At 42.3% G+C, this 20,895-nt stretch overlaps 1 protein-coding gene and 1 pseudogene across 4 annotated transcripts in view; both read right to left on the reverse strand.

The window, feature by feature from the left end:
• The window catches only part of RUNX2 (RUNX family transcription factor 2), a 234,126-nt gene that overhangs the window by 81,909 nt on the left and 131,322 nt on the right, over positions 1-20,895 (reverse strand). The window contains exon 6 of one of the 4 annotated variants that reach the window (XM_039854246.1): positions 7,830-8,186. The exons of the other annotated variants lie outside the window; for them this stretch is intronic. Within the exon in view, the coding sequence (XP_039710180.1) occupies positions 8,182-8,186 (5 nt within the window). The 3' untranslated portion in view covers positions 7,830-8,181. Of the gene's footprint in view, positions 1-7,829; positions 8,187-20,895 lie in introns of those variants that run through there. 4 annotated transcript variants of the gene reach the window in all.
• Positions 9,927-15,364, reverse strand: LOC120596247 (60S ribosomal protein L4-like; annotated as a pseudogene).

Raw genomic sequence — 20,895 nt, forward strand, 5'->3', positions numbered from 1 at the left:
CATATGACAGATTTTGCTAGAAAGTGAGGTAATTCTTTGGGCCCCAGAAATGACCAGAAAGCCCTAAGGAGCCATCAAGTGTTGGAGTCAGCATTTCCCACAAATGAGAGACAAAACTTGAAGCCCAACATGAGTAAAAGACCAGAGCAGAGACCCATAAACAAAGCCAAAAACACTGAAGGGCAACTCTCAGTGAGTGAACTAGAAAAACACCTACCCCATAGAACAAAATGATGGAAGTACATGACCAGCTTGGCCTCAGCTCTGAGTGGAGCAGTAAAAGTAAAAAAAAAAAAACCTCCTCCTCTTTATTTCTAATAACAGATCTGGACTTTAATGAGTTTGGGGCCTGAATATATACAACTATTGTGGCTGAAAGAAAACCCTGAATTTTTAGTTTAAATTGGTTCCAACTCAATGATACTCTCAGGCACCTGACAGAAGCAAATTCCAATCTTCTCTGGAAAAAAAACATTTTTAAATGGGGCCCCAATGAGTTCCTACACATTAAGTTACAAGGAAAATAAAATCTTTTTTTTTTTTTAATCATTAAACACACAAGGAAATAAGCCACCCTGAGAGAGAGTCAGTTAAATCAAGAAACTCTAGAATCAGATCTTCAGAGACCACAAATACTGGGACTAATCAAACGTGGAATATAGAATTAGTATAATTAAAATATTCAAAAATATAAGACGAGATTGAAAGTATAGCAAAAGAAAAGACTTTGATAACTGGTCAGCTTTGCAAAATGACCAATAGAAATTCTAGAAATAAAAACATGATAAATGAAATTAAAATTTCAATGACTAGGCTCAAAAAGAAAATAGATGAACTGGAATACTAAAGAGACCACACAAACTCTAGTAAAAAAAAAAAAAAGGAATGGGAAATATTAAAGTATTTGAGAAACCTGGAGAATACAGTGAAAATATTCTATAGGAAACAATAAAGAGAATGGGAAGAAGCAATATTAAAAGAGATTCTCCAGAATTAATTAAAGATACAGTGCATGGATTGCAAAAGCCCAGAGAATCCCAAAAAAGATATATGAAAAGAAATCCATTCCTAGACATATCAAAGTGAAAACAAATACAAAGAAGAGACATTAAAAGTAATCAGAGAGAACAAGCAGATTATTTGGAAATGATCTGAAGCTGACAGTTGAATTCTCAAGAACAGCAAGGAAAATCAGATGCATTCATATCAACCAACTAGCATCAAATAACTAACAATTTTGAATTCTAAACAGGAAAGTCTATCTTTAAAAAGTAGAGAGGCAAAAAATTGTTTCAAATAATCACAAACTGTGAATTTACTACAAGAACATTCTCATTATAGAAACTTCAAAAGGACATACATTTTAGAAAGAAGGAAATGATCTCTGAAAGCAGATCTGAAATGAAACAGGGTCAGTAAGTAAAGATAAAGATAAACATGTGGTTATATCGAAATAAAAATTGATAGTATAAAACATCAACAATTTACGGGTTTTTAAAAATTAAGAAAGAATTAAAATCCTGGATAACTTCACATAAAATTTGGAGGTGAGTAATTAAAATTCAAATGTTCTTTGCTTCTTTTATTGTTTAGAAGAAGCTTAAATATATTGATTACCTTTCAATTCTATTATGTTAATTATGCATATTAAAATTTCTAGGGTGACCATTAAAAGAACTGGAATACAAGGGGAAAATTGTAATTGCGGGAATAGAACCAATCAATTTAAAACAAGGAAGCAAAAGAGGAAAAAAAATGAAACAGAAAACAAAACACAGAGTACAAAACAAGATGGTAGAAATGAATCCAAACAGCTCAGTTATTACGAATAATATAAATGAACTAAACTCTCCAGTTAACAGAGACTATAAGACTTGATCCTGACTGTCATGGAATAATTGGTCCAAGTTGAGGAGGAGTAGAAATAAGGCTCAGAAGGTAATCCAAGCAGCACCATGTCAGGTAGGGTTTTAATAGCTTAGCTGAGGCATTTAGCTTTGATTCAATGGCTCTGATAGTGAAAAGCATGGGGCAGGAGAATATTGTTTCTCTTATTATTATTTGAATAAAGTTTTATTTAGCATATGCATAAATTATATCAGTAAACATTTTAAAAATTAAAAAGAAAAAAAGAAGTATCTCAAAATAAAGACTCTGGCTTGAAGATAGAAAGGTGATGATAGATAGATGATGATGATAGATAGATAGATAGATAGATAGATAGATAGATAGATAGATAGATAGATAGATTTTCTTTTATACACTTCTGTGTTGTTTGAATTTGGGGGCATTAAATTTAAGTGTTATTTTTGTGATTAAACAAGCTCAAAACTTGGTGATGGGGTACTATAAGTTCTTGAGTCAAGAAGGACTTGGGAATAAAATAATTTTAGGAGAGTAAACTGCAAGATAAATGGAGAGATCAGGGGAAAAAGACTAGACTCAGAGAAATAAGTTGGAACAACAAAAATGATTGCCTGGACCAGTGCGGTAAATGTGGGATGGAAGAACAAATCTAAAAGGAAAGAAGTGGTAGAATTTGTTTACTGTTCTTGTCCCTGCAGGTCAGGGGTAGTAAGAGCAATTGAGTTCTTAAACATGAAGCAAGAGGCAAAAATTACTTAATGAATGATGATGATAACAATGCCTGTTCTAGTCTGTTCCTGCAGCAGGACTCACTTCTAGCCTGAGCCAGCTCTGGGGAATCAGCTATTGGGAGAAAAAAAAAAAAACCTCACTTATTGGACGTTCTAGAGGGTTTTACAGAATAGTGACCCCCATCCCCTCAATATCTTTCCTTGAAGTAATTTGTATAGGAGAGAATGAAGCATCACTGTAGCCTGCAGAGCCTCCAAAAACACAAGCCAATTTGATTAGGATTAAAAAAAACTCATTTGCATATTCTCCAAAGATGTTCCCTAAACCCAGTCCACAACACTAGAGGAACTAGAATGACTTCGGAATTTCAGAAAAATTGTTTGGAGATCTTTAGACTTTGGCTATAAATTGGATCTTCTTTGTTCTTTGCCCTAAAGATGCTATGGACCTGGCATGGGGCTGGCAGATGTACCCTGTGTGCCCTAGGACAGTTTCTTCCTGGAGCCACGTTATCCAGTGGTTAGATATGAGATCCTAAGCTCCAAAAGGCAAGGAACAAATTACCTCAGAATGGAAGCACCCTCACCATCATTTTTGGTGCCTCCAGAATGATATCCACACTGGCCTTTTCTCAGGCCTTCTAGAACTTCATTTGTGTGACCTGAGCAAGTCGCTTAGTCTCTCTGAACTCTAGCTTCCTCACCTGTAAAATGGGGTGGCAATAACGGACTTCTAAAGTTTTGTTATGAGAGTTAAATGGGATGATGTTATAGAAATTACTTGGCACAGTGCTTGGCTAGTGTACTAACTTAGTAATTATTTTTAAAAATAATTTTTTAAGAAGAGAAGATAAAGAGGGCCCTTCTATTTCTGGAGACATGCTAAGAGAAGAAGAGACAGGAAAAATAAAGGAAAGGTAAAATCACTAGGAACTGAATAGCAAAAATGAAAGAGATAGACTATTCAGGAATTCAGAAAACATATACCGGGGCGATTATGGAAATTATGTTATCAGTGAGCAAAATTAAAACGTCACGTCGGGAGGAGACATCTTGTCTCTGCATGAGATCGTAAGATCTTCGAGGCAAGAAACTGTTTCCTCACCACAGCATTGAGCGCGAGTCAAAAATTATTTTAGTTCTAAAAAAACCCCAAAGTATTTATTGAATAAATAACGAGTAACTGAAAGAGAGGATGAGTGGAAGAGGAGTGGGAGGTGAGGAGGAGAAAGGACAAACCATAATGCAAAATATGTGTCCTCTCCTAAGTCAGAGATAGCAGCTCTTGCACGCCAAGGAGGATGCCACCATAGCATCCCTCACCAACATTTTTTTATCTATTCCAAAACAAGAGGAGCTTCTGAACCTTGAGGCCATTGTATATTCTCAACCAGAAACCTTTCCCAGTAGCTAACTTTGTCCTCGAGCGTTATCCCCTGCTTCCTCATGGCACTTCCTGAGGGAAGGGGGAGCCTTGAGAAAAGACCCCAGAGTTAGTGGTGCACTCAAAGAAACACGGCCTTCATTGGCTTCCCCAGTTACAGGTACAGAGGCACATCCTAGTCCTGAAGCTTTTGTGCCTACACTGCTCCAGTCCTAGTTTCCACCACGAAGCCCATCTGCTCCAGTGGCATTAGCCGACTCCCACCCTGGTTCTCATCACTGGTACTAAAGTGGTTTTAGAGAATCTTGTACACGGAGTCAAGACAGGGAAAGAGCTATTTATTTTCCCTGAAGAAAATTTGTTCCTTTGATAAACAGTTTCATTTTATTTTATTAATGCCAATAGTGGGTTGTATTTTCCCATGATTAAGCTCCTTTTCCCCTCCCCTCTTCTTCAGACTTCGACTATAAATAGGAGCTTCTTTGTTCTGTCTCCTCTGGGCAATAATTGGAAACAAACTGGGGAGACACCCTCATGTCTTTCTGTGTCTCTTGGTTGTTTCTCCCCAAGTAGGCAGTCGCACAAACAAACAGGCCACTTTGTTTGTGTTTTCTCTGAAGTCACGATTTCTTCCACTAAATGTTTATGCATTCCAGTATCTCGAGAACTTCAGGACCAAGACTGATCGTATTTTAATATTCGTTTGAACATATGCACTTAATGTGCTTGGTTCATTAGAGTAATTAGTAGTCTTTTCATCCCAAGGCCGTTGCTGAAATTAAAACAGCGTTGTTATTTCTTTTAATGACTAACTGAAGAATTTTTATTTTCAGAGTGAGTCAGGACTGACGGACATGAAGGGCTGCTCTGCAAGAGACAAGGAAGGGACAAGGATTTTGAGAATCTTGGGGTCTTTCGGGAGAGTTCCCAGCCTCATTTAGCCCCTCTGGATTTCCATCCGTTGATAATTACAGTGCCCAGGGTGATATAATTTTTCACCAAATCAGGACACTTTTGAGAGTAAAATGGGACCCCGTTAGTGATTTCATTAGGACAACAGTCCTGAACAAGAACTTGTCCCATCGAGTATGGTCACCCCACCTCACATATGTATAGCTCTTTGCACAGAACAGTTACCATTTGATCCTATCTGCTCCTCACCCTGAACCATGAGAGAGGGATCATTCCCACCTAACTGATGAACTAACTAACTGAGGCCGAAAAGCTAAGCAACTTGCCCCAAGCCTACCAGGCAGGATAAAGCCACGCTCAACCCCAGCTCTTCTTCAGAGCAGTATTCTTCATCTACCACACTGATCCACATTCGTTTTGGTCAGCCAGGAATGGCCAGAGGAGTGAGTGGTAGCACGTGAGTGAGCATGGGTAGTAGAACCAGAACTACGGCGGAGGGAAGAACTGCATTAAGGAGTGGGCAGGGTGTCTTGGCCAGTAAGGCTCTCAGGCAGCAGGATGAGTTTCTGAAAGAGGCTCAGAAACCTTCTTTCTCTAGAGGGCCTCAGAGATGGCTGATCCAGTGTTCTGGCCCAGCTCCCGCCCCTCAGGCGTGGATTGGCTCAAATGCACTCTAGGGGTCCTGTACAACTAATTACAAAGGCAAAGTCTGTTGGGACAGAATTTTCCAGAAGATATTTTTTGACAAATGTCTGGACTGAGAGGGCTGGCCATAATGCAGCCGTGGTCTGCATTATGGTGTCATGGTTACTCTCTGTCATCCTCATTTTGACTCATCTACCAGGTAACACTAATTCTCTCATTGCTACCTGTTGCTTCTCTCCATCTTCCAACTTTCCTGCTTCCTCATCTTTCCTGCTTGGTGAAGACTCCACTCTGATTAACTAATCCCCTCTGATACCGACATTTCTATCTTTACAATTTGGCGTCCCTGCGAAGTTTCCCTTTGTACATTTCCCTGTCCCTTATTCAAGTATCATCACTCAATAACCATTCGACAGCTGTAATGCTTTTCATATGGAAAGAATTGGTTTTTTATTGATGGCAAATGTTGAGATGAACTTTCATGCCCACTTGGAGCCAGAGGAGCTTTTCATTGGATGAACCGCACTAAGATGTGGTTGCAAGAAATGTCTTTGGAGTGTGGACTGAGATGTACTTTTGGGAACAGGTCTTATGGCGGAGGGAGGGGAGCAGCCTTTCCCTTTATCAAAATCTCATCAGTCAAAATGTATAATAGCAACATTCTTAATAACCCTATAGTTAAGTGGCACTTGGTATTTTTCCAAGCACTTCCCTGGAATTCTAAAATGAAGGCAGGACAGATATTATTATTTCCATGTTACAACTTCGGCGACATTGTAACAGGACTGACCGGCCCCACGAACGAGGAGTCAATTGATAAGTGGGTAAGTGTCCCGTGAGAAGGATACTTTTAGCAGTCATGAAAAGCCGTCTCTGGGAGTCTTGGATGCTCTATGAACATCAGGAGTCCTTCCCAAGCTGAACTCTTCTTAAGATCCCCTTTATCCAGTCCAAATGTAAGAGCATAGCCACCATGTCCAGGCACATTGCTCACTTCAATGCCGTCTGCAAAGCAATTCAGCATCCTGACACCTAATCCAGATGCAGTAGGAAACCAAGGATTATTTAGCAACGCATGTCGTTGGCATAAGGTGTGATGGACAGAATGTGAATGATAGTATTGACTGTCCCAGACTAGAGCCATTCTCCACTGGATCTAGCAAGAGAATGGAGAGCGTTGGACTGTGGGGTGTGGATGCTACTGTATCCGCATTAGCAAGTGGCTACTCTGGATTTCAGCCCATCCCTGGCTCCCCAGAAGCCAGCCTTGGCCCCACCCCTGGTAAAATAAGAGGACTAGAGGACTAGACAGGAACTTGGAAACCACTGGGCTGCCACCATTACTATTTTACTAACACGGAAGCTGAAGCCCCAAGACCGTGTGGGCACTTGCCCCTGAGAGCAAGGTGAGCCAGGGCAGAGCGGCGCTAAGAGCCCAGGACGCTGACAGAGAATGTGGCTCTCTTCATTCAGCCTCCCAGATCGAATAAGCAGGTTTTCCAACTCACTCTTCCTAACATCTCCTCTTTCTGTTAACTCGTTGGCTCTCCCTTATTTCTTGTCTGCAGCTGGTGCTCAGGGACTCACCAGTCTATCTGTGTTAAGAAGAGGACATTGTTCTACACATTGGGTTTTGCCATGCTCCCTCCCATCCTCATGTCCAAGTCCTTCATTATGAAGGAACAAAGCTCTTTGAGCAGCATGTTGTACAAGGAGCATTTGAGCTGGAATGAACTGGCGGGATGTTGTCGCTCAATGGGGAGGTGTGCTCAGTGTCCAGCTAGTACACCCTAAGAGGTTCACTATGAGATATGTCCTGATAGCTCAGCTTCAAGTTTGTACTAATCCCGTACACACTAGATTACCCAGGAATACACTGGAAGGAAAGGTGTTTTGGTTTCCAGGACACCTGCTTTCATTATTCATGGATGTCCCTTACCAGGTTCACAGCCTCATTGCTTGTGTTAGTAATTGGCTCCTAATGTAACACCCGAACTCTTTGGAGTTTAGATCTTTTTGTCATTTCAGACCTAACCCTCCCTGGCTTATGGTTCAAGGGATGTTTTCCTGCTTACCCTTTTTGGTTTTCTCTAGTTCTTTGTCTGCTCTTTCTGTTTTGCTTGGCTTATGAAATGTCATATTTCATTCTAAGCCAACATGCTGCTCCTATATCAATTCAATTTCAGTCACAGAATATCGAAGAGAGGGCCTAGACCATGATTAGCATGTATAGGCTCTAAGATTGTAGAAAATTCCCTCTAATGGGTTTATAAACAATTACCCATGCTATATGCAGAGTTCTTAGTTTATATTTTCCTTGAAAAACTAAGCAACTTATGGAGATTTTCCTCCTTAACCTCCCCTCAGAAATCAACCACCTGGTGTAACTACCACCACCATTTGATGAAGAAGAAAGCCAAAGTCACCAGCTGGAGCAGTGGTGACTAATAACGCCTTAGTTTCATAGCTGTTACAGTCTCTCAGCTACTGGACTTGCTCACTGTTTCTTCTAGTCCTCTGTCCTTCCAGCATCTGTCATGACGGGTCTTCCTTCAACCACCTTTTCCAGTCTGGTTCCTCTTGGGTTCTTCTGATAAGGATTGCTTAAATGTGGCTTCCTTGTACATCTCTGGCCATTGCTCTTTAAGCTGGAAGTATCAAGAATTAAGTACCTATCCTGGGCCAGACACCATGGTAGGCACTGTGTATATATTTTCACACACTGTATACATTATGTACATTATCTCAGGTAATCTTCACCGTGACGTTATATGGGAGATATGAGAACTGAGTTCAAAGAGGGTAGCTATTGGCCAAGATCAATGTAAGATTCAAATCGCATCCACCTAATTCAAAGCCTTGCACTATCCAATATTCCACCAAGTTTCTTCAGGGAAATAATTTCTGCAGGTGGCCCTCATCAAGCACGAGAACCTTCACCATAAGCCCAGTTTTCCCTTTACCTCTCTGTATTTAGCTAATTCTTTTTCATCATATTGCCGAAGCTTATAATCAGGGCTCTCCCTTCAAGAATGAAGACAGTGACCATTTATAATGGTGACTAGCACTCTCATTTCAATGAACAGATACAGCTTGTGGTGGAATTACCAAACCTGAAACTTAACAAGCCCTCCAACTTCAGCAACATAGCCCCAACAATGGGGAGGCCCTCGTGGCTGGAACACAGGGAGACAGTTGGGGAGAGGTAGCAAAGGGAGCCAGGACCAGTTCATGGACCACCAGTAGTAAGCTATGAAGGCAACTGGATATTTTGCTGAGTTGCAGAGAGAAGTCAGAAAGAAAAAAGAGACAGAGACACAGAAGTTAGAGGTAAAGCCAGAGGCAGAGCGAGAAAACGGGAAAGAGCACCTTGACTCTGGAAAATGGAATAAGAAGGAGTGGATGGGGCCGGAAGAGGATAAAGAGGGTCCCCATTGGCAAAGGTCACCATTGTATGCATTTCTACCATAAAGGCATTCCTAGCCTGAATCCATCTGCACTCAGCAGCCAGATGAACCATTCTGATACAATGCTTTTATTGAGTCGCTGTCGAAAATTTTCAAAGACTTCCTGTGTCCCCAAATCACTAGCTTTGTGCCTAATGTCTCCTTTATCTGGCTCCAGTTGCCCTTCTCAAATCCATCTCCTTTTCCTCCCCTACATGCAGCTCCTCTCAGAAAGGTCCTCTTACTTCTCAGATATTCAAGCTTTTGCTCCCACTGAGCAGTCTGCAGAGAACTATTCTAAATTAGAAGAGACTAAGAGTCATGGCAACTAACGCAATAAGTGATCTTTGATTGAATCCTAGAATTTTTTAAGTAACTGTAAAGAATATTATTAGGAATATTTCAGAAATGTAATATGTTACTGTTTAGTATACTTACTACATATTTTATATAATAGTGTACTTTGCTTTAATATTTAAATAATTATAATTAATATTATTTTATCAAAGTTTCCTGGGTATGATCATTGTATTTTAGAGATAGATAATTAAATATTTAGGTGTAAAGTGTCATGATATCTGCAAGTTCCTTTAAAATGGTTGAGAAAAAAATAGAGGGAGTAGATGTGGTGAGATGTTAATTGGCAAATAATCCGGGTGAAGAATATTTATTCTAAAATTCTTTCAACTTTTCTGAAGATCTGAAAATGTTCAAAATAGAAAGTTGGATTAAAAATAAAATAATAAATAAAGTCCAAGGTAGCGCATGTCCTCTATCTGTCACCACCTACAGCTTCCCTGACTGGAAAGTCTGGATCTCTAGACTTTTCAAGATTCTGCTTTGCTTCTGTTGTTTCTTTTCCGCAAGCTTCTTCTCAGCTGCTCCCTCTATTTTTTTCTCAACCATTTTAAAGTGGTGGCCTTCACAGCCTACCACTGGTGGTCCATGAACTGGTCATGGCTCCATCTTCTATCTCTCCCCAGTCCTCTCACTGCATTCCAAGCATGAGAGCCTCCCCATCGTTTCTAGAGCCAAGCATGGGCATTATAACTGGGAAACAGACAGTAAATATATCAGCAGATAAACATAAGATTGGTTTGTGTTAGTGCAAGACGAAAAACAGAGCATGTGCCTGCCTCAAGACCTTTGCACTTACGACTACCGTTGCTGAAACGGTTTCCCCTGGGGTTAGAGCTTGCTTGTTCACTTTCTTCGGGTTTCTATTCAAGGGTGACTTCTTTAGAAATATCTTTCCTAGCAACCCTGTCTAAAACAGTATCCCACGTACTCCATTACTATCTATCTTTTCTTTGTTTTTTTTGTTTATTATGCAAAGCACTTATCACAACTTGACATTATGTTATTTGTGTTATTATAGATTTACTGTTTATCTGCCTGTGTTATTATCTCCAGTGTCTATCACAGTGGATGATACATATTTTATATTCTATAAATAAATGAGTGAATAAATGCCTTGCTCTTTATATATCATGCCTGACTGGGTATATGCTAGCTACCCTTTCATGTATACGTATCTTATATCACACATAGTTCTGGAAAGTTACTTTTTTTTAATTGATTCTTTTTTTTATCATTTGTCTAAGTGACAATAAACATAATCATTCTTATTATAAACTAATTTGAAAAAGTAATTTTCCAATTAATAAATATACACCTATGTAAACTTGTTCTTATGATAAAATAATTATAAAAGCTGCTGGCAATTTTGGAAAGGAAACAAAGATATTTGTTAGTGGCAAGACCAAATGAAAATTCTGATGATTTAAACAAGAAAAACTGACAAGCACAATTCCCCCCATAAGAACACTGGTAAATTACTTTTGATTTAATAATTTTGCCTAAGGGTAATTTCGGGCATCATATACACAAATCCCCCCCTGTGGAACGTGCACAATGAGAGAACCTGTGTTGAAATCCTGGCTCTGTCATTTACTGTTTATAGAACCTTGGCCAAGTTGCTTAACCTACCTGAACCTTTATTTCTTTACCTGTAACATCATTACCTACCATACTTTGCAAGACTATTGCATTAAATAAGATCAAGTACGTGAATGCAGTTTGTAAACTATAAAGTACTGTAAAAATAGAGTCTATTATTTTACCTCTGAGAAAGGCTTGGAGAAAAATAAAAACCTCGAGTACCATTAAAAGTATTAATAAAATTAGCATTAGTACTAGTTATAAAAATGTGATTCTTCCTATACTTATTCTCTAAAGCAGCAATGTCTGATGGAACTTTCCACAACGATGCAAATATTCTATACCTGTGCCATCTAATACAGTAGCTATTGATCACGTGTGGCTATTGAGTATTTGAAATGTAGCTAATGTGACTGGGGAACTGCGTTTTAAATTTATTTAATTTTATTATTTTTAAATTTTATTTATTTTGCCTTTTTGATCAGGTTTTTCTTCAAAATTAGCTGTCCAAAGTGATCTGACCTTTACGAAATAAACAAATTTCAGTTTATGTGGCCGGCTTCTTTGCTTCTGTTGTGGGTTTCTTTTCCGCAAGCTTCTTCTCAGCTGCTGGTTTCTTGCTAGCTGCAGCCTTTATCCAGCAAAGGCTTCTTCTGCTTCTTGACACCAACGACCTTCTTTCCTTTCTTCCCTACCACAGCCTTCTTGCCTGGAACCCCCTTCTCATCCGATTTGGCCTCTAGCGCTGCTGCTGCTTTATCCACCCAGAGCTTGTGGTTCTTGGCCTGGAGAAGAATGGTGCTCCAGCTCATGGCCTTTGCATATGGGTTTAGCTTCAACAAGATCCTCAGGTTTTTCAGTGGATCTTTCTTCAGGACCCTGTGATGAATCTTTTTGCTTGGTGCTCGGAGGTCTCTCTGGATCTCTAGACTTTTCAAGATTCTGCTAAGGTCTGTACTGAGCATCTTGTGCATGGGAAGGCTGTAGTTACTCTTGAGAGAGGCAGCTTTATACCAGGTACCATATAGATTATCCAACTTGTGGAAAGCACTTTTTCTGTCCAAATGCAGAAACGGCCCACATGCCCGGCAGGAGCAAGTTTCAAATGTTCAGTTTGCTTACATTATGCAGAGTAATTCCAGGGATGTTTCTGAAGGCTCTGATGATGCCATTGTTCTCATCTTAGGTGATGCAAGGTCCCCTGCACTGAATACGACCACGGTTTCTCATTTCACCCTTGCCAGCTCTCATTCACTGAAAGGCACGGACCTTTTTGATATCATTCCAGGCCTTAAGTTTCTTAAGAAGCAAAACGGCCTCCTTGGTTTTCTTGTAGCCTTCAGCTTTATCTTCAACCACCACAGGAAGTTCAGAAAATTCCTTAATACGATGACCTTTAGACACACTCAGCACTAGTAAAGCTGAGGCAGCCAAGGCAGAGCAGATGGCATATCACTTCTGTGTTGTGTTCACCCTGTGGTGCCAACAGCACCTGGTTTTGCTTGGTGCAAACATGTGACACATATTGCTAAAAGCACCTTGGCCAGAAGATGAGTCTCACAGCCTTGAACTCTGGGAAGTTGAGCCACAGCGATGCCAGGACCCTGCGACTCAGCGCTGGTTTTGATGACCTGCTAATTCACTGACAGCATAGGGCCATCTATTGTTTTTGCACAAGTTGGTGTGAACGAAGTTCACAACATCTAGTAGAATGGGAGTCTTGAACACAGCAGGCCAAGTGACATTTTTTCCAGACGATTCCCCCTTTTCAGAGTACACTCATCAGTGGATGAGCATATGTCACAGTGGGGAAAGGAGGAGGCCACACTCCTCTCAATCGGGTGGCTCCCAAAGGAAAAAGCTAATTTTATTCATTTTATTTCGTTTTATTTACATTTAAACAGTCACACATGGCGGGAGGCTACTGTATTGGATAGCACAGCTCTAGGCATCGCTTCTTCAAATATGTTTTGCAGAAAACTCTTTTTTGGCCCTAACCATGAAGAGATTAGGTTTTGCAAGCATCAAGGAACCCCAGTGATGGAAATCATTGTTTAGAGTGAAGGAAAAAGTGTGGAATGGAGTAAAGACTGGAAGGAAAGGAAAGGAGAGGATGTCATTCTTGCCTGAGGCCATTCTAATTTTGAAACAGCAAATAGAACCTGTCCCTCTGGAATTTCAGTGTCCCTTTTTTGCTGTGAGACCTTCGAAAAGGCATTTAACCTCTCTGAGCCACAGTCTTTTAACTATAAAATAGGAATCGCAATGCCTACTTCATAGGATTATTATGAGGCTTAAATGAAACAAGTTAAATCACATAAGTTCCTAACGCAGTGCCCTGCACAAAGCAAGCCCTGAACTCATTCTCCCTTCACTCCTGGAGCATTGTGGGGGGAGCACACTGATTCTCGCATCCTGCTCCAAACCACATCGCTGCTGGACTGCCTAGCCATGAGTGGGGCATCGCTCTAGTTGCATTCAGCCTCGGAGCAGCCCAGGCTGGTGCACATCCACTTCCTTCCCTCCATTCAGGCCTCCTGAATACCCTGACGTCACCAGGCACTTCGCTCTGAAGGTGCCTCGGGGCTTCAAAGACTCCTCTCTGGATTCAACACAAACAATATTCCTTTCGAATATGTGCACAAATCAAAGCGAGGCTGGAAGGTGGGGCCCACACAGGTTCCTGGGTGAAGGCTTGGGTGTCCGCTGGGGCAGTTCCACTCTTGCTATAAGCAGGTGGTGGTAGTCCCACTTCTCAAATGTGGCAAATAAAAATTTTAAGCAAACTACTTAAAAACCATAGTTTCTCCCAGGATTATCCAATAGCCCCATGTTTAATTTATCTGTCCCCATAAACCTTCAAAATGCCCCAGAGATCAGTTGCCCGAATCTCAGTTCTTATATTGTCTCTGTCCCCTGGAAGCAGCACCAAACTCCTTTGTCAGACGGTGGGTTCTCAGTGTTCAGAAAGCGTGACCACTGTGTGCGATGGTTTAACAACACAACCGGTTGGTTGCCAATTCTTTGACACTCCTCCTTTGAAAGCTAGGGGCCCTTGTCTTTGAATCTGGGTGGGCTTGTGACTGTTTTGACCAATAGACTATGGTGAACGTGACACCATGTGACTTCTGAGGCTGTCATTAAAGCCCATGCAGCTCCCACCAGGTTGGCTGGGACACTTGTTCTCAGAGCTCAAGCAACCACGGAAGACATCTACCCTGAGGCCCTGCAGGATGCAGTCTCACCTGAGGCCATCCTTCACACAGCCCCATCCAGGTACCCGACATGTGAGTGCAGATATCCCCAGCCTTTTGTGTCTTCCCAGCAGAAGCCACGAGAACCATTCCTGCTGTGCCTGTTGGAATTACTGATCAACAGAACCTATGAGCACGATCAAATGTTGTTCTCATACACCACTACAATATGGGGTAATTAGTTATTCAGTAATAGATAACAGGGCCTCAGACTTCCTGATTCCCAGCTCTTCTGGAACACTGAAATCCATGAACTGAAATGCTCTGACTGTCGGTAGGCCTATGCAGGTCCACTGCTCCTTGTTGATAAAAGGGAGGCAAAGTTGGACAGGCATAAATGTGGTCTGGAGTAAAATTTGCAGAGAAGGGGAGTCAGGCAGGCAGGAGACATTTTATTTTTTACTTTGTTATCATTCTGAACTCTGATCTTTAAAATCATTTTTTTTAAATAAGGAAGACATCGATAGAGGAACAAGGACATAATATTGATGTGATTTCAGTGGGTGGCTTTTTCAAAGATTTTCACTTTGAAATTTGCTGGTGTTTAAGCTGGGGATTTTTGTTTCTGTTTTTGTTTTTGAGGGGGGTCATATTTTGTTTTAATGTTTTGCTAGCATTTTCTCTTCTGGTAACCTCACATTCTTCAAGGACATTTTGAGCTGCGGTGTGACTATAATGAAAAATTCTTCATGTCCTTAGAGGGACTTTGACATCTACGGAACAGAAGGAAGAGCTCTGGGCAGAGAGGAGGAAACAAGGATTCACCAACACATCACTTAAATTTGGGCAAATCATTTTAACATCTCCAGGCCTCAGTTTAGTCATTTACAAATTGGATTCAATGATTTCTAAGGTCCTTTTTCTAACATTTTGAAGAGAAAGAAGTTAATATTAATAAAGTGCTTACTACCCTGTGGCAAGCGCCATACTAGGCTCTCTATTTAGATTATTTTATTTAATCTTCAAAAAAAAAAAAAAAATCCTAAGAACCAGCATCCCCGTTTTGCTTATGAGGATATGTAGGCCCAGTGAGATGCAGGTTTCAGTAGCTGGGCGGTGGAGGGGCGGAATTCCAGAATCACCACGGGCCGCCCCCAGGGAATGCTCACTCACCTTTCTGCCCCCACAGTGTTTCCCACACCTTGTGCCCAGAGGCTTCTGGTTCTTCAGCCTGTAATTCTCCATAGTTAGGAGGGAGGGTCCTAAATACATTCCTTTATACTGTCATCAGCTACTTAAAGTGGCAAGAAACAATAGCCTCTTTCTCTGCTTTCCTGGCAGGGTGACTCTTGGACCTTGCTGAGTCTCTGTGAGTGACAACCAGCGCAGCGCTTCCAACCCGACTGCCCAGGTGCCCTGGGCAAGTCTAGAGGAATCCTGCCGCCTTGCTCTTTCCTGCGCATCTAAAACCTGTTAAGTGGTGTGAGCTTCTGTTTTCCTCTTGACAAGAGGATCCCCTTAACCTTCAATGCTAGGTTATTTGACATATACTCAGCGCATCTGGGACTCAGGGAAGCATGTACTGACCCCTTTCACAAAATAGTAGGGATTCTTTTTTCCCTGCCCACCACACACCTTCTCCGTCACCAGGATGCCGCTGGTCCTTGTGTTTTGATGAAGAGGGATATGCCTATAGAGGGATATATCATGTCCAAAGTCCGTTCTCACACACTTGTTACTGATGCCTGAATCCTGAAATAATCCCCAAATGCTGACTAAGCCCCCCTGCCATTGTCACGGAGAGGGATCATTGAGAATTATAGTATCTAAGAGGAAGGACTGAAGAGTGGTTCAGATGATAGGCTTCAAAGCCAAACCACTCTGTGTGGTAGTTTTAAAATAGCTGTAAACCCTTTGCCTCTCTTATGAGGAATCAGGGATCTATTTTCCCTCCCTTTGACTCTAGCCTGGCCCCGTGATTGGCTTTGACCAACGGAACACGGTGGAAGTGACGCTGCCCATCTCCTCTTCCAAGGTGGACTTTAAAAGGTGTGCAGCTTCCTCTCTTGTGCCTCTTAGAAGCCTGTTCTGTGGAAGAATTCTGACCACCCCGGGACCACCACGCTGTGAGGAGGCCCCAGCCAGCCCCCCACAGAGCTGCTCCTCTGAGCCCTGCTTGAATTTCTGACCCACAGAATCATGAGCTATAAAATGCCTGTGGTTCTAAATCACTAAGTCGTGGTATCGTTCATTAAGCAGAAATAGATAACTGAAAGCGCATAAGAGGGTTGGAGTACCAAACTCACAATAGGGACGGCATGTGCAATGGGGTCTGAGTGGCAAATCTATAGAGGAGAGGGGCCCGAAGATACATAGGAGGGAAAGGAGTTGGATGAGTAAAAGGACAGGTGTGAGGGGAGGAAACTCTACAAGACCCAACTATGTCACAGGCCTCTGGGGAAATGCCCTGAATGCTGACAAGACTTGTGATTCTTTCTTCTATGACAGCCCCTGACTGCAGAGAGCAAACCCTTAACTATGGGTCATCGGTCTGAGCGTACCCCAGAGTAACTCAGAAGACTTTCCCAAGGTCTTATTTTATCTTGACAACTCTCATAAAGTTTGTATTGCATTCTATAATTTATTTTTCTATATTCTGATATAAAAAATGATTGAAATTACTTACCAGTTAAATTACTTAGCTTCACCCTACCCCAACCTCTTCAAGGAAAATAGACACTCCGGGAAGAGGGGTCACAGTGAGACCCGATGCTCTGCATGGCCCCCCAGAACACGTGTGCACCCTGAGGGGAGGGTCGGCCTCACTTCCCTCTGGGGTCAGTGACTTGGGATTTTTCTTCTGAAATCTAGTCATGCATCTTCAGCAGCCAAATCCGGCCTCTCGGTTCCCCACTCCTGTGTCATTCCCAGCATTAGGCTACCCCTAGATTCACAAGGGACCCCATTCGGGAGCGACTCTGTCAACTCCCTGCAGATTCAGATTAAGAACCAGAGTCACCTGACAATCTTATTCTTCCATCTCTGACCGCTCCAGGTCTGCCTCCCATAGTGTGTTTGGAAAGTAAGCCGAGGCGATTCCCAGCCTTCCCCAATATACACAAGTGGTCCCCAAACTTTTTTTTTTGTAGACAGTTCAAACACACACACACACACACATCTATAGCCTATGTAGATATGTTGACACTTGGAAGCAAAATAGAGGAAAGCTTTTATTATTGTTTGCCATTTGAAAATGATTATCTGGCGGGATGAAGTATATTGAAGGAGACAGCCTGCAGTTAGCATCCCGGGGAAAGCTCCCTTCCCAGACCTGGGTGAGCCTACACCACCTCCCGGCTCCCCGGCTCCCCGAGTGGGGACTGCCTGGTGCCAGACTTGGATGCCTACCAACACAAATTAAAGGAATAGAATTCCTCCTAGACAGTAGGCGGGACTGGGTGAGTGAGAATGCTGAGAATTTTAAAGGGATCATCACCTCAGCAGGAGACCAAAACTCAGCCTCAGAAAGAGCAGCTAGCCCAACAGATGGTCCCCTCCAGTTCAGAAAGGCTTTGGTTCTGGGTTACCGTGAGATTCCAGACGCTGTCTCTCCTTCACCCCACCCCCAATCCCTCTGCTGCTCCCCACAAGAAAGTCTCTCTCCTCTCGGTCTTATCAGGAAATGCGGTTGTTCCTTATTTAAAATTGCGAAGCCCGAAAAGGACACTCTGTGGGAACCAAGCTGACCATTCTGTATTCCAAAACGAATCGAGAGGTGGAACTAGGGAGCTACGGTACGAGATTTCCGTTCGGGGCCGTGAACGTGTAGTGGTTGTACGACACTGAGTGTACCAAATCCCACCAAATCGTTCACTTTAAAACGGTTAATTTCATTTTATGTGAATTTCACCTCAATTTAAAAAAGGGGGGCTCTCCTAAGAAAGAGCAACCCTTCTGGAGTCCTGTCAACCAGCACGCGTTTAACACTGGACCTCCGACTCCTCTCTGCTGATGGGAGGTGGGGGAAGGAGAAGCAGTTTCAACGTTCTATGGCTGTTCCGGTTCCTAGCAGGACAAGGACTTCAGCTGACCCCAGAGAAGAGAGAAAAGGAGATCAGCAAGCTGCCCAGTAGGCTAAAATTAACTGACCCTCCACAATCTGGATTTGGCAAGTGACCGAAACTGCTCTTATGTTCCTCCTCTGTGAGCTCAAACATGTCTCATAAGACTCCAGAGAGGAGACCATAAAAAAGATTAGAAGACTCAGGCCAAATCTGGGAACTTTATATTTGAATCTTATAACTTCATTTCTTTCTCAGCCACCGGCTAGTGGTCTCCAGTAAGTCCTTACATCAGGCAATGCAGGATTTTTCTTACTATTTGATTTTAGTTTTTGACAGATTTTGCCAATTCCAAATAAAAAGAAGAGAGGATGCTGGGAGCATGTACCCTACAAATTTAAAAAGAAAATGATAGAGGTCCCATCCTTTAATTCAACACATTGATTCGATACTTAGAAAATGATACTTTTGGCCCGAGAATATTTTTCCTTTGTGTGTCGATATAAATATGCTTCTTTTTTTTTTTAATAGAAAGCACATCACTAATGTCTGAAACCAAACGTGGTTTTGATTGAACCAGACTTGCGTTTATATCTGAAGTTCATTTGCTAACAATAGAACTGGCTTTCTCATTTGCCAACATCAATGTTGACCTGTTTTCACCTAAATTTTATAGATGTCAGAAAAAGAAACTGTTCAGTACTCAGTGGCATACCCTGGCCTTTCTCAGCCACACTTGCTTGCATTTTTGCAGCTCCTTTAAATTCCCCTTGTCACAAAAACTAACAATAAGGTCAAGTATTTCAGTAAGAAATATTGAATTATTATCCAACTTTGTCAAACAGCCAAGAGCCTACGAAAGCTAACCACGAACTGTAGAAGAGAGTGGCTTAACCTCAGGCCTCCGGGCTCTGCCTCCATTGCACAGGGAAGGGTTTTTTGGCACTGGGGGGCACCGGGAGGGTGGATGGGTGGAATGAGAACTGGACGGCTCACAATCACGTCCAAGCTCCCGTCCCTCAGGAGTGTCTCGTTGCACTCGTTTGCTGCTGCAAAGAGCCAGCTTTGATTTTTCTTGGAGAGGGCTCCAGGCACCCTAACATCTCAGCCATGCCAGCACCATGAGCCTGCCGAGCTCTCCTGATCCCCTGGCCATATCCCTGTCCATCAAGGCTAATTTCTATGACAACATAAACTTCACTGTGTAGCCAATAAACTCAAACCCGATGGAACTTGATGTGGCTAGGAAGGAGAATGACAAACTGGCAAGATTTCAGCACTGGAAATAGAACTCGTTTCACCAGCCAGTGGTTTGGGAGGGGTAGAAATGGATTTATGTCTGTGTGCATGTGTTTTATTTGTTCTAATAACCATAATAAAGTTTCCATTAATCAATAAACTGTCTCTTGCAGAAACAGAAATAAATGCAAACCCCTAAAGTGAGCTTCAGGTAGAACCAGTACTTGACCTCATTTTCAATTTATCACATAGTGGCTAAGGGTATGGATCCTCTGCTACCTCAAGGGATCTGGGCAGGGTGCTTGGGCAAGAGAGAGAGAAGAAAGAGGACTGGCTTTCAGCTGGGCAGGAAAGAGTAGCCTGCAAGGAGGCAGCAGCCCCAGAATGGGATGTGAGGGATGTCAAGAAAGCATCACAAGGAAAGTAGGGCCTGCCCTTTGAGTAGGGTATGTGGATTTGGAAGTGAGGTTTTAGTGGTTCCAGAAAACCTCCCTTGAGATGAAAATACGCTGATTCCCCACAGATGAGGGTCAAGACGGGTTCATTTTATAAAAAGGGAGGCCCACAGTACAGGGTTGGCTCGTGTGGACTTGGAGAGAAAGGCAGAGTCCCTGTGAGGTTCTTTAAGGGCGTGGTGGGCCCCAAAGGAGAGGTCTGGAGGTGTGGGCAGAGAAGATCACAAGATTCTGCTTTAAAGTTTTACTGAAGGTCAGTCACTGGCATAGTTCTCATTGAGTTATTTGAATATGTATCCGTCTAGAGAATAAACTTCTCCTAACCATTTATACTTGTCACCCTATCCTATTGAATGCTGAAGGGCCCTATGTGCCAAATTATCCCTCACTATCTCATCAGTGGACTCCAGTCCATTTGGTAGTAGGTCTTAAGCAAGCAATTGGATAAAATATATCTACACCTTGTACTGAAAATTTGGTATTTTGTGTTGTTATCTCTCAACACTTTTTTATACTGATGTCTTCTCTTGTTAAACATTAAGATCTCACATTTTTTCTCTTGTGCTATATATTTTGATAACACAGGTATTTCTTTGATATTGAGTATGGTTTTCTGACATATGACCCACCTCCCACAGAGATGCTGATGCTGCTCACCCTACCCCGCCATTCCAACCCTTGTGAAAATCCCTCTTGCTCATCTTCTCAGTGGAAGTGTGATTTGGCAGAATTTGACAGAGCCTAGGGACACTATCTCACTCTCTTTTTCTTCCTGGAGCACTGCACAGTGGGGGTTTGTGAACTCCCTCGTCCTGCCCTGCAGGGGCTGCGGGGCTGCCCTGGCTCAGCTGCAGACTCCAAACGACAAGGAACTGCTCATCCTTCCAGAGCCAGCTCAGCGTCACCTTCTTACCTTGGCCAGGACTTGCCGCCTCCTTGAGGCTCCTCTACCCTCAGTTCACATCTCTGTTATGGCACCTGCTGCATTGTAGTGTCACCCGTAAGTTTATTTCTCTGTCTC

This window comes from Pteropus medius, unplaced genomic scaffold (genome assembly GCF_902729225.1).
Source record: "Pteropus medius unplaced genomic scaffold, Ma_sr-lr_union100, whole genome shotgun sequence".
Taxonomy (NCBI): Eukaryota; Metazoa; Chordata; class Mammalia; order Chiroptera; family Pteropodidae; genus Pteropus; species Pteropus medius.